Source organism: Vitis vinifera, chromosome 3 (assembly GCF_030704535.1).
Source record: "Vitis vinifera cultivar Pinot Noir 40024 chromosome 3, ASM3070453v1".
NCBI lineage: Eukaryota > Viridiplantae > Streptophyta > Magnoliopsida > Vitales > Vitaceae > Vitis > Vitis vinifera.
In genome coordinates, this window is record NC_081807.1 from 5823903 (window position 1) to 5841795 (window position 17893).

The window sequence follows — 17893 nt, forward strand, 5'->3', positions numbered from 1 at the left end:
CTCTATAAAAAAGCTTTAATCTTCATTATTTCAAAAACTTAATCTTCCTAAACATTTCTTGAATATATTTGAACCTTGGGAGAATGTTTGTTAGTGCACTATTATTCTAAAACTTGCATATTTTTAGTACACCATTTAATCCTAATTTTTCTTGTACATTTGAGTCTAAAGTTTTGTACTAGGATTTTATAAAATTATTTGTAAATCTTTGAGATGAAGAATCTAAGTGTGAGGTATCACTTAGGGATTCTCAAGTGTGGGGTATAACTTGAGGGGTTGTTCAAGAGTGAGATATCTCTTGAGGATTGTAAAGGGTACGTGGAGCCAAAAGTTCAAGAGGGTGGATTGAAATTATAATCCAATTGTATTGCTTGAAGGTTTGGTTTGGAAGCCTTGAAATAGTAGAACTTTAAGCTTGGGATTGAAGTTAGAGTAGAATGTATGTAGGTCAAGTTGCGTCGAACTACTATAAAAATCTTGTGTTTGCATTCTCTATTTCCTACTCTTTTACTTTATATGCAATTGTTTTTATATTGTTTTATTATATATTTTCATATAATTGTCTATTGCATTCATATAATTTAAATTTGTAAAAAGAGACTATCACCTTATTCACCTTCCTCTAGGGTAATTACTTTAGGTTGTATTAGCCTAATTTTTCTAATAAAGGTGGATACCAAGGCAAGGTCTTAGTTGTACCAATGGGGCACTGAGGCATAGTCATGGCACATAGATGAGCATGTTAGTACACACACATGGGCTCCACGACATGTGTGGCATGTAACTTGTGGTCATAATGGCATGAGGAGTGGTCCAACCTCTTCTTTCCCGATACTGGCATAAAGGTGCTCAACTTTGTGTACCGAGGCAACTATATGGGCCATAGGTGCAATGCCAAGGCATGTTGTGACACTAAGGAAAGCATGACATGGTGATGCTATAGCAACATAACCAACTTAGATATGTGGTTGATACATGGGACATGAGTGCAATGCTTTGTGCATGAGAATGACAAGCCATGAGTGCAATGTCATGACTCATTGCTTCAACCAAGAAAAACTTGGATACAACATAGGTTGTCATTGTAGCAACTTGACTGAGGCAAACATGGTGGTACATACATAGACAACAAACCTAATGTGTCATGGGTGCCTTAGTATGGCATGAGGTTGAGCTCCAAGGTGTGGGGCAATGCACATTGATGCATTAGAGATGAGTTGAACATGTAGATGTGATTGAAGCTAGAAATTATGCTTTGATGGCATATATAGAAAGGAATTATGAAAATACAAAGGTTCAATTCATCTAACTTAACTTGAATTATTGTTAAAACCCTAACCATGGATCTAACATATATCTTGAGTTAAATCTCATACTTAAATGATGAAAATGATGCAAGTTGAAGACATCATTTTCAATCATGGTAGAGAAGAGACTAGATATGTTTAAAACGAGCTCCAAGAGTGTGAAGTATGAGAAAAGTTTTGACAAATGAGAATGAGGTAATTCATAGCATGAGAGATGAAAAACGAAAGTTATGAAAAGAGTTGGAGATCAAGCAAATATGAAAAACCAGGTTGAAGAATATACCTTGAAGTTCAAACATTCAAATTGGAACTAAAAATCTAACTGCAACATATACTATGACTTTGAGGTAAGATTTAGAGTAATTTCCAAAGTTATTATTGGGAATACTATATATCGTTTCGAAGCTTACGAGTCAGGAGTTCAACGCTTCAAACAGTACACACATCAGAGCTAAAACAAGGAATATATGGATGATCGAAGAGAACTGTGCAAAGAGAATTCAAACGAGGATATTTATATTTTACTTTATTCATTTTTTTTATTATATATATATTTTTTAAATTCCTTTCATTTCCTCATAATTTTCTTTCATTAAAAAAAAAAAATACTAAAAGCAACCTCTATTCCTCGTTTGAAAATTATTATATTGTTTACTTTATTTTTAAAAATTATTTTTAGAAAACAACAACCAATATTATAAAATTTCAAAATTACTTTTTATTTTTTGAAAACAGGAAATTATTTTAAAATCATTTGGCCAAACATACTTTTGAAACGCCCATCTCTTTGAAGTTTTCAAATACCAATTTTATATCATTGAAATCAAAGCCTTTAAAGCTCTAGCTCGATGATGATAGTAAAAATGTGGCCCAAAAATTTAATTCTTGTAGTAGAAATGTCATTGGTAAACTTAATTCTATCAAGTAGTTTATTAAAAGCGTGCTTGGAAATCATCATTCTCATGAGTCATGACCCAACCTGCAATACTAAATTCTACCTTTATTTTGGAGCCATTGAATTATTTGTGATTGATTATTCAAAGAACTTTTGTTTTCTCAATTTTACTTACAATGAAATAATTCAATTAAAAGTCTTATTTGAGAATTCATATTGTATAGAATTTGTAAAGAACTCGGATTTGAATAGAATTTGTAAAGTTTTTTTGCTTACAAATATAAATAGAGATTGTGTGAATAGGAGAAATATCATGAAAACCATTATGATGAGATTAGTTTATTCTTATACCTAGCTATTTTTTTTGGGACAATAAGGATGACAATGGGGTCGGTTTCTTTGGTACCTACCTCATCCCTAATAGGAGGAGATTAGGATAAAGATAAACAAGAAAGTTCTTAAAAACCCATATGAGTTTGGGATGGATTTAGGTATGATTTTATTGTGTTGTCCCCCAATTATACATAAATTTAAATAAAAAATTATTTTAGTTATTTTTTTCAACTTTTTTTTAATATAAATAAAATATTACTTTTCATGCAAATAAATTATAATAATTTCTAATATATTTATTTTTAATAAAGTTTAAAATTTAAAAATAAGAAAAATGAATATAGTACGAGTATAAGAATTTCTTATACTCATCCTACCACATTAAATTTTTTATTTTTTTTTGGCTGGGACGAGAATAAATAAATAAACGAGACATTGAAATGAGTGACACGTATTGAATCCTATCTCGTTGCGATTCCTATTTAGGGAAATCTAACTAACTAACAACTTAAACGATAAAAAAGATGGAATTAGATATCACATGAAAAAGACTCTCCTACCAAATTAAATGGTTAGATAGACTCCTACTTTTAAAAGTAGGGTATAGAAGTTTGATAAGCACAAAATAAATGTCTTGTATCGTTTCAAACTCTAATCTAATTCATTGAACCGCTGGTTTAGATACCCACTCCACCTGATTTAATAATTTACAATAAGCTTCAATATAATATTTAAGTGACACCCTCAGAAGAATCGCCAAAAGAATGGTCTTCATATTTTGAATTCTTGAAGTCAACCTTTGGGATATTTCCTTGCAAAATCATCTTAATTTTATATTTGACAATTTCATCAGCGCCTTTTGCGGAGAATTGAATTTTATCGAACAGTATGTGGTCGGTAAACAACTGGAATGTTCCAAGAAAGTGACGCATCTCAAGCCAGGCTGCTAAGCCAACATTTTTCTTATTTCTTTCTTCTATTTTGAATTTTCCACGAGAACAACGTCTCCAATTTATCCACTAACAGTTGAATATTGACAACTTAGCGGTCAGCCGAAGGCTTTGCCGCTTTTTATGGATTGAAGAAAATATAGGGGTTGGCGTCTTTGTCGGTTAACGTTGTTGTCGTGTTGAAATCACGAAGCACGAACATTTGAAGGAAGAGTCTACGGTTTAGGGTAGTCTCGTAAAAAATTCATTGGTATACGAAAAAATTATAAAAATATTTATGGAATTTAGGAATTATTTACTGTTTTTATTTCTATTTTAAGGGTGATCGGGAGAAAGACTGATTGAAATAAAGAGGGGCAAAATTAGATGCAAGTGGGCGGAAGGTGCATGGTGTGGGGACAGCCAATTGTTAAATGTATTTCAAAAGGCTCAACATCACACATGATAGGCGCGTGGGGTTTAAAAGTCTCTACCGACCAGCACCAGCTGTAGCGTTTCTATCTGTCACGGAACACCCTCTCTCTGCCTACTTTCTCTACTTTCTCTCTTTCAAAATCTCCACTCTGCACATTCCTTTCTGCTTCAATTTTCTCTCTCTTCCTCAAACGCTCATGGAGTCGATCACCTTCTCTGATCTCCACGTCATCGCTGGACCCTCCGTAACTCCCCACGGAGCCCGAGGAGGATCTCCCTCTCTTTCTAGAACCTTCTTCTCTCCCTCTCGATTTCGCTCCCCTGTTCCCCTTGTCGCTCTTCGCCGTCGCCCTGCTCACGCCGCCATCACTACTAACTCCGTTCCGGTGAGTCTTTTCTTTTCTTTGTTTTTTTTTTTCTTTTTCTTTTTCTAATCTGTTTGTTTTCCTGGAAAGAAAGAGAAAAAGAAGGTATAAGTAAGTGCTTCGAAGTGTTTTTTATTTTTCTCTTTTTTGCTTTTGCCTCCTGATGCTGGTTTTAAACAAGTGTCGAATTGCTAAGTGCTGAGAATATACAAAAGATAGCTGTAACTTGGAGTCATCTGATACTCTTACCAACTTGGAATGTAAAGGTGGCATTTTATTAAATGCTGGGTTCTTTCAATAACTGTTCTTACAGAATCTCAAGGATAAAATAGATAAATAATAAAACTAGGTAGGTTTTCTATTCTCATGGTTTCATCAAATGTTCACTGCAATTGGAATGCTAAGTGTTGAGGCCTCGCGTCCTGGTGATCCACGTAGTTGCCAAATGGATGGACACACGATCTCAACCAATATAGGTTCTTGATTCAGTCGTTCCACCTGCAAAAGGCATCCGGACGGGGTGTCCGGACGCATCCTCCGATGGTTTTGTCAGCCATGGTCAAAGAGAGAGAAATAAATCGGTTGACCTTTTACTAGGTATCACAAACTTACATTCCTCTTTGTGTGAAGGTTGATATATATAGTATCAGAAGTTTTGATTCTTCTTTAATGGTGGGGAGATATTTTGTGTTGTCATGATGACACTAGGTGGTGGCAGGGCCATCATTACCCTACGGGCGGTTTGACAGAGATCGTGGTAAGTGATGCGGCTGTCAGAGATCGTGGTAGGTGATCATGTGAAATGATCGTGGGAAGTGACTTGTTGTCACTTCATCTTGTCCCTTTACTCTGCAGGTGACGGAACGTGGGCCATGGCAGGCTGTTGTGATAACGTGTAAGACTTGCTTTACTTCAGTCAATGACCCGGACAATCGTATCCGAATGACCTATATTGGTTATTCGGATGTATTGTGAAAGCCGTCCGGATGTTTATGTTTATAAGTGTCGTTTGCCTTTCCTTGAGGCAGTCCGGATAGAAGAAGCGCGTCATGTGTATCCGGATGGGGGTGATCCGGATGATAATGCATGCCACGTGTCACCATGAGATGTGTGACACGTGTTCTCAGGAGGAGGGGTCCCTACACTAAGCATCTGTCAAATTTGAATTTGGTAACGGTTTATACTTCCACTTTTAATTAGATAAGGTGGTCAATTCACTGTCTAAATTTGGGGTTTGAAGTCTGATTTAGGCCTCCGCTTATACTGCGCCTCCTACAAGTTTGCCATCAGCTGATCCCGTTTGAGCATTGGGTTAATATCTAAGTTGGAGAGCCTATGGACAAGTCGGATTTAAGCTTGTCTCTTAGCCTCAAGCTCAAGAATTCAAAATTTATGCAAACAATTCCTACAAATCATCAATTTAAAGAGACACCTTTGAACAATGTTCATTACAAGAGATATACAATGTTAGTTACTGCAAATTTAATTTACTATTATTTATTTTTCCCTTTTTATCTTTATCAACAAGAGCGGTGCTTCATATTTTGATCATTCAAAACCTCCTCAATTAAAGAAACTTTTTTGGTAATAAAATCAATAAAGTTCATTATTCTATACTCAATGAATTGAATAAAAGAATCGCCCATTGATGATCTATTAGGCTTAATTCATAGAAACAGGCATTTGTCCTGTTGTATATCCCATCGAAAAGGGTTTACCCCTTGTCTCAGAAAAAGATCAATTTAAGAGGTCCACCACCCTTGGACTGTTCTATGACTCTAACCTTCCCAAACTCAAAGGAGCTAGAGCACCCTACAAACAATTCAAAGGAGCTCATGAGGGAATACTCCTTCCAATATATTTCTTTCTTTGTTGTTTAAGTGAATGTTTGGTAAAACTTAATACTTATTCCTTAATAACTTAAGTTGACCTTAAGTTAAATTTTTGTTATGTTGTTAACATAAAACTTATTACTTATTTTTTGTTTTAAGTAGTAAGGTTGTTTGGTAAAGTTAATTTAAAATTTATTATAAATCATGAAATTGACACATTTACCCTCGTTAATTTTGAACTAATATCTATCCTCATGTATTTTAACTAATATTTATTTTAATTTATTTTAAGTAATAAAGTTACTTATAAAACATCCATATTTAAAGTATTGAAGATATATAAGATAACCATAAAATATTTATTATAAAGTCATGGATGTGGAATCATAATTCTAAAATATACTCTCACTAGTGTGGACAAATGAGGCAAATGGTATTAGAGATTAAGAATAAATTAACTCTTTTGACTTAATACCTAATACTTAAAGTTAAAAATAACTTTATGTAGTAATTTTAACTTATTTTACCAAACATGCTTAATCTATTTAATTACTTAAATTAAGTTATTAAATCATATTAAGTCATTTGATTTACCAAACACTCTCTAAGTTGGCTAAGAAGTCATAGTTCATTGCTTTCCTACCAACATGATTCATTTGAAAATTCCTTTTTTAACCATCTAACTCTTCTATAGTTCTCAATTATGTTTCCTATTTTCTAAATTTTTTATGGAGGTGGTGAATAACTCCTTTAACATCTCCTCCTTCAATATGAATGTTACCAATATATTTACTGACACTATGAAGCCATTTCTAAGATTTAAAATCTCCAACTATGTTACCAATATCTAACTTGGACCAATTAACCCTTTTACAAATAGGTTTTATAGGTTAGAGACTAATGAACCTTGAAGTACATGCCTGAAGTCTTTCTTGGCTCATCAAAATTTAAATTAGACATCTTGCTTGAGGAGTCGTCTAGTAAATACATTTGATGACCTTTTTAGTTGATAAGATTGAATATTGGTGTGTCCCAATAATTCATGGCCTTTACACATACTAGTTGCTTTTTGTTGGTACTAAAAAGGTTTAGATTTACTGTTATTATAATTGCTTCATTTTGGTTGCACCAAATCTGTTATGTGATAATGGCATCTGATAAAGTTACTTCCTGTAATCACTTCATTTTTCATTTGTGAGCTAGATAAACCCTTTATGGTTCGAGGCATCTTGTGGGATGAGATTAAAAGGAAAATCTTGTTATAATTCTAATTTCTAAATAATAAGAAAAAGTTATGATTTTAGCACTAGGATGGTGGAGTTAAAGAACAATACATGGTTTATAAACCAAGGGAAGGGAGGGTTATAGGGACAAAATTGGGGTGAAGGTTGGTTCGGTATTGATACAAAGTAAGGTAGTGAACACATCTCATTTTCTATCTTTTGATTATCTCATAATTAATTTTTTTTATTTAAGTGTCAATTATAATCTAAATTTTAATATAAAACCATTAAGAGATAAGATGTAAATATATGACAAAATTCTTAAGGTCATGTTTAAATGTAAACCAAGACTTCCTGCATCTTGTTGCCAATTGCTCCTCAACTAAAATTTGAAACTTATATTAACTTATAAGCGAATAATACCAAACCAAACCACACAATAATATGAATTACCAAAATGCATATCCAAACACCCTCAATTTATAAAATTACAGAAACACCTCTGTACATGGCATTTAAGATTTCTCCTTGAGAAGGCTAGAACCAAGCAGGTTCAACCATACCCCATTATAAGTAGACCTTTATCATTTGACAACTATGTTAGTACCATTAATCGTTTGTGGAGCCCCACGATTTTTGTGAATTTTTAACTGCATTCTTCATCACTCATCTTGAATAAAAACTTACAAAAAATACTTGCCAACTGCTAATTGGCTGTGCGTATCCCTCTATGCACTTGGTAATTGCTTGAGTAAAACATTCTGAAGTTTCTCTTAAATGTTTTTATAATAGATGTAACCTTGCAGTAACACAATTTTTTTACCTTTTCATCCCCTTTTGGTACAATAAGGGGGTAACACAATTGCATCTTTCCACCAATGATAATGCCCTAACTCGGTATGTTGATTTGCAGCATAGAAATGGAACATATAGAGTTGGTGATTTTATGACAAAAAAGGAGCATTTACATGTTGTAAAACCTACAACCCCTGTTGATGAAGGTATATTATTGGTACTTGGATTTGTTCGTAGTAAATATATTATTATTGGTTCTCTTTCTTATTTATCCATCATTTCTTGCTGACAGCATTAGAAGCTCTTGTGGAGAAAAAAATTACTGGCTTTCCTGTGATTGATGAAGATTGGAAATTGGTAATTTTATTTAAGCTTTTACCAAGACCTTTAATTGTTTTCTTCTTTTATTTCCCTGATGATTTATATCTGGATCTTGAACACATTATATATTTTTTTTTCTGTTAGCATATGAAGGTTTCTTTGTTAAATTTATTCTGGATAAGTAATTTTTAGTTACTCAGAGTTAAGCCTCAATTTGATGTTTTAAATCATAGTCACGGGTGAAATTCTGACTTAACATTTTGCACTCATAATTGGAATGGTAAAAATAGTATTTGGGGGAAACTATAATATGTCATTGGTGATTGACATCCTAATGGGGTTTCCCAGTTTCTTTTCCTGTTCAGAAATGTAATTGACTGCAGAGTTGTAATAGGCACTAATCTTAAATATCATGTTGCATCTGACTTTGTTGTACCACCTGGAAAAGGTAACTGTCCTTTTTTTCCTTTTCAAAAGACTGATAATGAAGACTTGGGCTGCAATGTTCCTCCTTTTCCTTTAGGAGGAAAGGAAATTAATCAATATGAAACATCTTGTGAATTGAATGCAAACTTTGTTGAAATGATGGCTATTCTTTGCTTCACATGAATGTTTAATGTAACTCAGAATAAACAACTATTTTGAACCCATGTTGTTGAAATTTGAAACTTCTAAGGTGTATAGTCTGTACTCTCAGGACTATGAGAGCTGAATCTGATGAGATTCAAATGTTTCACATGCAAAAATATATTCTTCCAAAAATAAAGTGTTAAATTTTTTTTTGAGCCCGTGAGTAAAAGCTGCAATCAGCATGATATCGTATTGTTTATACAGAAACATTAATTGCTTTTTAATAACCAATGAGTTGTGGCTTGAAGAAAAAAAAAAAAGAAAAAACAAAGAAAAAAAATCATTCACAGAGGAAAAAAGAGATTCTCGCAACCCAATCACAAGGAAATCAACTCAGAAAACATGACTAGAAACAATTTTTTTGAATCCATGTTTTAGTAAGGGAGTTTCTCGATTGGTATGGCAACACAGCCATGAAACATGAATTCATCTTGTTAGACAAAAAAAAAAAAAAAATCACTCAGCCTGTGCCAATAATGGGAATTCCCATCTTGGCCTGAGAGATGACTGGAGAATCACCTCCAACATGGTTATCCAAATCATTGGCCCTGGCAATAAATACGTCTAAGCAGGAGAGCCTGCATCTCCATTTTAATAGCAACACTTTTATCATAAAACATGGACAAAATGTAAACCATGTATAAGCTCTGCAACCTGAAAAGGCCTCCAACCTTGTAGTTCCCAAGTTCTCCCAAAAAAGAAAAAAAGAAAAAAAAAAGAAAAAAAAAAAAAGAACACATCTCCAAAATTGGTATTTGGGCATTATATGCTAAATTTCTATTGAATGAATTATGAAGTTTCTTATTGAATTTGAAATGGAAAGGGATCCGGCGGTTTCATACCATTATTTCACAAGAGACTGCTTTTTAGTTTTTTAATTTATTTTTTTAATTTTATTATTATACTGTGGAGTATAGAATCTCTTTCTCCAAACTATGTACTCTTTCTCCATCTAGATAATTTGGGGTAGTGGGGCAAATTTAAGCATCCACTCAGCTTGATATGAAAATGATTGTTCAAGCAGTTAAGAGTTATTGGTTGTTGGTCATTTCTTACTTTTTTGATAGTCAAATGCTGCATTGTGGTGGTTGGCAACCATTTCTTTTGATTTGAAACTTTTTATTTTCATTATTTTCTACCAGTGAGTTATCTTTGCCTATGTTGAGAGTTGAGTTGATAATATCTGGTACAGCCAAATATTCATGATCTATTAGATTATGTTACTTCAGTTCATTTACTAAATGCTATTTTTTTGCCACAGGTTGGTCTTGTTTCTGATTATGATTTGTTAGCACTTGACTCCATATCAGGTACTACAAGAATAGTGAGAAAATATTGATGGTTTGAACTTATTATGCATTTTTTTTATTGGATCGTTATGTCAATTTGTATGAGTTGTGTTACCCATGGTTATGGTTTGGGTATTAGGTGTTCTTTGATTAATGACAAGCTCCATTCTTGTGATTGCAAGACATCTTCCATGTTGACATAACATATCTTCTATGTCAGTTTTGCTGTTTTCTATGGGATTGTACATAGATTAGGTCTAAGCATCATGTTTATGGAAATCTTAAAACCTCAAATATTGAAAGTTTGAACTTTCCATGAAAACTTTGAAGAATGGTTAGAAGTTGAACTTTACAATAATCATTAACAACAGCAACAATTAGAAATTGAACATCACAATAATCATTAACAACAGCAACAATTAGAAATTGAACATCACAATAATCATTAACAACAACAACAACAACCATTACTATTGCTACTACTACTACTACTAAGGGAAGCCTTTTTTAGGCAAATCGAGTTTAGTAATTGCTGGAGCTGACAAATTGTCTTAAATACTGATTACTTTGTTGAATTTTGATCCCATGTGGTTGCATATGTGTCAGTCAGACAAAGCTTTTTAATCTAGTAATAACTTTATGAGCAAATGAACTTGTAACTATGTTTTTGTTCTTGTTTTATATTCCTCTTAGTGACTGTACAATTTGTGGTGTTTTTTCTTTGGTTGTCATCATGGGTCAATTTGCGTTGAGATTTTGTTATATAGTTTCATTATTCAGTTTATTCTGAATTTTTTATGTTGATCGAGTATATTGTCTTTCTGGCAATTAGGTGGTGCTCAAATTGACACAACCCTGTTTCCTGATGTTGATAGTTCTTGGAAGGTATGTGAGAAATCCTTTTCAATTGTTGATTTCTTGTTAATTACTGTTGTCCTCTTGTACACTATTCCATATGTTTCATCATGATAAATGAAAATTATTTTGTTGTTATTTCTTTTTCTGGAGAAACAATGCAGTGTTACTGCTCTTGTAATTAAACATGGTTGCAGCATTTAGATTTGGTGGTTGTAAGTTGCTATGATACTATAGCAAGTTGATAAACCTGTCAGATCTCCAGTAATAGAGATGGAACTGAGAACTTTACAAGAGGGTTGCGCTTGAATTGATGTGTTATAAATCAAAATGGTTCAATCTTCTCTTGTCACAATTTAAAATATAGTTAAAAAAAATTCACCTGGATTTATTACACTAGAAAGATCAAACCATGGCTAGTATCCCTTCTGAAATTAGTTTATTCAAGGGCTTCACCAAACTCGTCAAAGAAAACTAGATGGTGGCTTGTCGAGGCCCTTTCTTGAAGGAATCAAAAGGTTTTGCCCTACGGGTAGTGCTGGGATACAAGGTTAAGAATCATAATCCACCAACACTCAACAATTTATTATTGTCTGATGCTTGTCTCCCTGTAAATGCATTCTATCATAAGTCTTTCCATGTGACTGAATACTAATAAATATAGATGCATGGTAGGGACTCAACATATATGGGCACAGCACATGGTCTTGAATTTGAAAGCTGTCCTATTGTGCTCACCATTTTTCTTGTAACATTTGTCCTATTAGCAGATAAAGGCAATCTTCTAGCCAGGAATTGTGTGAAGATTGTCTTGCCAGCTACTGCTCTATTTTTTATTTTTATTTTTTTAATTCGGGAAAATTATGGCAGGCGTTCAATCAGATACAGAAACTCCTTGCTAAAACTAAGGGGAAAGTTGTTGGTGATGTGATGACACCTGCTCCAGTTGTTGTTCATGAAACCACCAACCTTGAAGATGCTGCTAGGTACATGTTTCTTTTACTTTTCATGATACACCAATTTCAGTTGAAGAGAGACTTTTTTGTTGGATAGGCAAAGATAAGAGCTTTTAATCTTGAATGTTGTTTATTTGAGAACTATAAATTTGATGAACAGTAAGTTTTGCAACTTGTTAACTGCAGTCAGGCTTCCATTCCTGGGAATGGAACTCAATGATTCTTAAAACTTCTACCTAGAAAGAAAAAAGAGAAAAGCAAAAGGTTTTCTTGAAACTAAAATCTTGAATTCACAAATATTTTATAAAAAAGAATGTAACAAAGAACAACATTTATCCTTAAAATATTCTGCATTTAACATCACATGTGCATCCCAACACCATCTCATGCATTCTAATTTGTCATAGTCATTCTTTCCTGAAAAATTTGGAGAACTAAATAACCACAAACTGATTCTTCCAATTTAGGTTATTGCTCGAAACAAAGTACCGCCGGTTGCCTGTAGTAGATGGTGATGGCAAGCTGGTAAGATAATTTTATATCAACTTTCCTTGGTAAAACTCTGTTATGATTGGACGTTCTTCAGCAGTAAGTAGTCTGATTGTTCTCTGTTTCTATGTTGAAGGTTGGAATTGTCACAAGGGGAAGTGTTGTTAGGGCTGCCCTCAAGATAAAAGGTACTAGAGAAAAGTTGCCATGATTCTACAACCACCATATCCAAACCTTGGGGGCACATTGATGTAGCAGATAGCTGTTCTGAAATTTGCTTTCCAACATATTCTGTTGGTACATCTATACCAAATGGAGATAAGTTATATTGTTGGCTTAGGCATTATGGTGCTTAGAAGGAAGAGATGGATAGATCTCATAAATATATCTAAAGTGTTCTTGTCCTGTTAATTTTCATTTACATATTCTTTTTAGGCTTGTAAAATTTATGAACTTTAGATAGGCTATGAATTGACCAGAAGCATTCTTCTGTCAAATATTGTATTATAAACAATGCCAAATTTTGCTGGAAAAACTCATAATATATATGCTCTTGAACTTTATTTTGGGATCTCTTCTGCACATTCATGCCTCTGTTAAAATTATTTTGTTCTTCTTGATTTTTGGGTCCATGTAATGCTCCTTATATAGGTGGTGATAAGCCAATAAAACGAGTCATCGGTGAAGGCAGGGGATCCTGGTTCCAGGGGAAGCAGAGGAACTGCATTCTGCCAATGTCACCATTAAAACTTTCATCACTGTGCCACATACAATTCATGCACCATTGTTTTTTTAGAAATTGGATCACTTGAAGGGCCAGGGCACTGTCTATATGGTAGAGCACAGAACCCATCTTAGAAGGCAACTTCTCTTTTCTCCCAGCTCCTTTCCTTTGTCTCATTCTAGTATTCATAGACATGGGTTCGCCCAAACTTGAACTGTTCTTTAATTCCTCACACATAAGGAGGCCACTTGATCCCAATGGTAGACTTTAGGCAGGGCATATGCAGTTCATGGAGTTCAAGCCACCGAAATAACAACTTCAACAGGGTCCTCCTCTTCCGCAAAGCCATTCAAAGAGACTAACAGTTAGGCCACCACAGTGCTTTCTCCCACCCTCACCTTACGGTCCTTACCCACCGGTGAATATAGCTAGCCTGAAGGGTGTGAAAACCAGTTACCTGTCGATTTCCTTTATGATGATGTCTGGTAAGTTCCATATGGCAGCTCCTTAGGGACCAGTGTCCCTATGCAATAGAAGCATTAATATGTAAATGTATTCAGTTCCCTCGATGCGATCTAATTGATCTCGAATCTTTCATATAACAAGGTGCGTGTGGACGGAATAATGTCCATTCTTTGGTTTGCTGCACAAGAAAGCAAAAAAGCACGCGTGGCCCCTGCCCCATTGCCATGTTTGAGAGATGGCTTTGTCTGTTCTGCGTAATCGGCGTCAGCCATGACACACAAATATACCATAATTTAGAGAATTATGTTCAATTTTTTATTTTTCTAAAATTAAAAGCAATAAATTTAATATTTTTTTATTTGCCAAATAATTATGCGACACGTCATGAGACTTCTATTTAAGCCCCACAGGCCCAGGAACCTTTCAAACCCAATCCGCTTTGCAACCATGGCGTCCGATGCCGGGAAAGTTGAGATGCTGTTTTTCCCATACGTCGGTGGCGGCCACCTCATCCCTATGGTCGACCTCGCCAGAGTATTCGCTTCTCGGGGAGCTAAATCCACCATCATCACTGCTCCAGATAATGCCCTGCTCATCCACAAAGCCATTCTTCGTGATCAGAAACTTGGCCACGACATCAACCTCCACACCCTCGAGTCACCTTCGGCTCCCGTCTCCTTCGGCGACATGTCCGCGCCGCCGTTCACCGACACCACGGTGCTCCGGGAGCCGCTCCGTCAACTGCTCATCCAACGGCCACCCGACTGTGTCGTCACTGACATGTTCCACCGTTGGGTAGCCGACGATGTCCACGAGTTGGGCATCCGGATCATCGTCTTCAACGGCAGCGGTTGCTTCCCTCGATGTGGAGAAGACAGCCTTCGACGCTATTCGCCCCATGAGAAGGTGGGTTCGGAATCGGAGGTCTTTGTTCTGCCGGGTCTTCCTGATAGGATCGAATTGACGAGGTCTCAGGTTCCACACTTTGATCGAACACCCAACAAGCGCCCGAAGATGATGAACTGGGAAGCCAAGACTTATGGGTCGGTTGTCAACAGCTTCTACGAGCTGGAGCCTGCTTATGTAGACTATTTCAGGAACCAAATGGGGAAGAAGGCGTGGCTCGTCGGACCGGTTTGTCTCTGCAACAAAAATATTGAAGATAAAGCTGGGAGAGGCCAAGAGGCCTCCATTGATGAGCAGGCCTGTTTGAACTGGCTCGATTCGAAACAGCCTAACTCCGTTCTGTATGTTAGTTTCGGGAGTTTGGCTCGTCTCCCCCCTCGACAACTTCTAGAGATCGCCTGCGCTCTTGAGGCGTCCGGCCGGCCCTTCATATGGGTGGTGGGGAAAGTTTTCCAAACCGTCGCAGGAGAAGAAGAAAATTGGCTTCCTTCGGGATATGAGGAGAGAATGGTGGAATCGAAGATGGGTTTAATAATAAGGGGATGGGCGCCCCAATTGCTGATTCTAGAACACGCCGCCATCGGAGGATTCGTGACTCACTGTGGGTGGAATTCCACGCTGGAGGCAGTGTGCGCCGGGGTTCCGATGATAACGTGGCCGCTGACGGCAGAGCAATTCTTGAATGAGAAGCTGGTGACGGATGTATTGAGGGTTGGGGTTAGGGTGGGGAGCATGGACTGGAGGTCGTGGAAAGATGAGCCAACGGAGGTGGTGGGAAGGGAGAAGATGCAGACGGCGGTGGAGAGGTTGATGGGCGGCGGAGAAGAGGCGGTGGAGATGAGAAGCCGAGGGAGAGAGGTGGCGGGGAAGGCAAAGAGGGCTGTTGAAGAGGGCGGGTCATCGTACACAGATGCCATCGCTGTGATTGAGGAGCTTAAGGCTTGCCGGAAAGATGGAAAATTTTGAGAGCTCAGTGGCTAATATTTAATGGGAGGAAGCAAATCCTTGCATTAAGACTGATTGCAAATTTGAAAATATTGCTGATATCATTTGGAGTTTAAACCGGTCTTTGGATGAAGAAGATGTGAGCCAAATTGAAGGGACAATGGTGGGTGGGAAAAGATGCCAGACTGCAGCTAAAGAGATTGATATGGTATTTGGGTTCTTAAAGGTGTGAGATGGGTTGGTTTGAATTCATTGAATCAAACAGGAGCAAAGCAACTTGGTAAGCTAGCATGATTAGAGTCAGCCAGTTGACCTTATTATTTTGTTTTGCCTTTCCATAACTTCCATAGTAGGCAATTAATCTTACACTGCTTTTGGCTTGGAACTAACACTTGAGTGTGTTTTAGAGTGATTTTAGGTAACGTTTTTCAAGTATTAAAAATAATAAAAACGCTTCCTAAAATCATTATCAATAAGACTCTTATAGATTTTTATTTTTTAAGTATTATAAATTTTAAAAACACTTCTTAAAATCACATTTAAACACATTTTTAATAAAATTCAATCCAAAGATGCAATGTAAACTATTCTTTAAAGAAATACTGATGTTACATTAAAATATTTCTCATTCAAAAAGTAACCCCGATACCATTAAATTGTAAGTATAACCTCAAATTAACTAAAATATCATTTGTATTATTTTATAAAATATGAAATGAGTATAATGCATGAACAATTTTATCAAAAGAATGTCATTTTCATCATCACCATTCTTATTCCCTATTCCGAGCTTGACTCCATCTTCATCCATGAATGAGACTTCACCCGTATGTGCTGCATGAGACTTTCTCGCTTGTCAAACGAGAAACTTCATTCAAGCAAACGAGGTGTAGAGAAAGCGAATATTACACGGAAGGTTTTTGAAAGGGGGCAAAAGCCTTCTTGTTTTAAAAATTGGGCAAGGATTTTCACCTTCGCCTCTACAAAAATCGGCATAAAAAGCACCAATTGAGAGGGTGTGCATAAAGATCTACTCTTAACTTCACTCTTCACATTTAAACAATCCTACACCAAATGACAGGATGTTTAGCTATTAGCATGGAGAATTTGGCTTTCATTGCCCTTATTTGGCAACTAGGAAAATGATAGAAAGTAGAGAGAGAATGGAAGGAAAATTTAAGTTTCAAATTTGATATATGACTCCTTTCATTATTCCCAGGTACAAATTATTGTGCTTTTCGCCCTCTTTCTAACACACAGTCCCTTACATTTCCCCATTAGCAACCCAATAAAGAACTAGCAAGAATATAAGCTAAGTAATGAAATTTATGCTTAGTTTCATTATAGAATCATTAGTTTGAATCATAGAAAAATATACGATTGGAGCACAAATCACTTACCGTTGATATATCTCAACCTTACAAATGGCAGCGATGTATGCATAATTATTAGTTGTGAACTTGTATAATAACCTTTTGTCTAATGACATTAAGTAAACTGCATTCCTAAATTCATTGATACTCTTGAAGGTTTGACCAAAACCCATTATCCTCGAATTCATTGACCACCATTATATCCTGTTGATCCATTCGAAAGCTTAGTTAAGTACCCTCCTTCAAGTGAATCTAATCACTCAAACTAATAAGTGATCAGTGTTTTAATACCCATTTAAAACAAACGAACAACATTAATTCATTTTAAAACAACCTAGGATAAATTATTAGATAAATAAAATAAAAATAAAAGAATTTTTATCGAGTCATCTTCTCCTAGTGTGCTCTTTGCATAGAAATCCACAAACCTAAAAATCTATTTCCAGTGTTTTTACCCAATATTACAACATCTTAATTCCATCTTCTACAAGGATACTTATCTTTTCTAACTTAATTTTCATAACCACAAAAAATTCATCGATAACCTTCATTTCCACGTTAGGTATTCTTATTTAGGGGTTTCAAAGGAAAAGAAAAATCATAAACACAATGTAAAAAAGAAAAAATTGATTTTAGCTTATAAGTGCTTATTTTTTTTTATTAATATTAATTTTGATACTTTTTTCTTGATACATCCTTATTTTTCTAAACAAATAAACAAATGATGTCAGTTTTGAGCCAAATATAAGACTAATAATAATTAGATGTCAAGTTATTATATAAGATTTGAGCATTGATAAGGAATTTTTGTTTTTGTTTTGTCACT

At 35.4% G+C, this 17893-nt stretch overlaps 2 protein-coding genes across 2 annotated transcripts; both read left to right on the plus strand.

Moving 5' to 3' along the window:
• The first annotated feature begins 3931 nt into the window (after positions 1-3931).
• LOC100257224 (CBS domain-containing protein CBSX1, chloroplastic) lies at positions 3932-13217 on the plus strand. The gene is made up of 8 exons (XM_002285112.5): positions 3932-4285; positions 8233-8320; positions 8407-8471; positions 10327-10375; positions 11187-11239; positions 12080-12195; positions 12633-12690; positions 12791-13217. The coding sequence occupies exons 1-8, from the start codon at positions 4097-4099 to the stop codon at positions 12863-12865; spliced, it is 693 nt and encodes a 230-aa protein (XP_002285148.1). The 5' UTR covers positions 3932-4096; the 3' UTR covers positions 12866-13217.
• Positions 13218-14159: 942 nt separating this feature from the next.
• LOC100248565 (abscisate beta-glucosyltransferase-like) lies at positions 14160-16083 on the plus strand. The gene has a single exon (XM_002285067.4). It carries the CDS (start codon positions 14216-14218, stop codon positions 15713-15715), a length of 1500 nt encoding a protein of 499 aa, XP_002285103.2. The 5' UTR covers positions 14160-14215; the 3' UTR covers positions 15716-16083.
• The last annotated feature ends 1810 nt before the right edge of the window (positions 16084-17893 follow it).

Bases quoted from the DNA above. Each gene is read 5' to 3' on its own strand.
- LOC100257224 (XM_002285112.5), top strand. From the start codon at position 4,097: ATGGAGTCGATCACCTTCTCTGATCTCCACGTCATCGCTGGACCCTCC. The intron at 4,286-8,232 runs GTGAGTCTTTTC...GTTGATTTGCAG, and splicing joins TCACTACTAACTCCGTTCCG to CATAGAAATGGAACATATAG. The intron at 12,196-12,632 runs GTACATGTTTCT...CTTCCAATTTAG, and splicing joins AACCTTGAAGATGCTGCTAG to GTTATTGCTCGAAACAAAGT.
- LOC100248565 (XM_002285067.4), top strand. From the start codon at position 14,216: ATGCGACACGTCATGAGACTTCTATTTAAGCCCCACAGGCCCAGGAAC.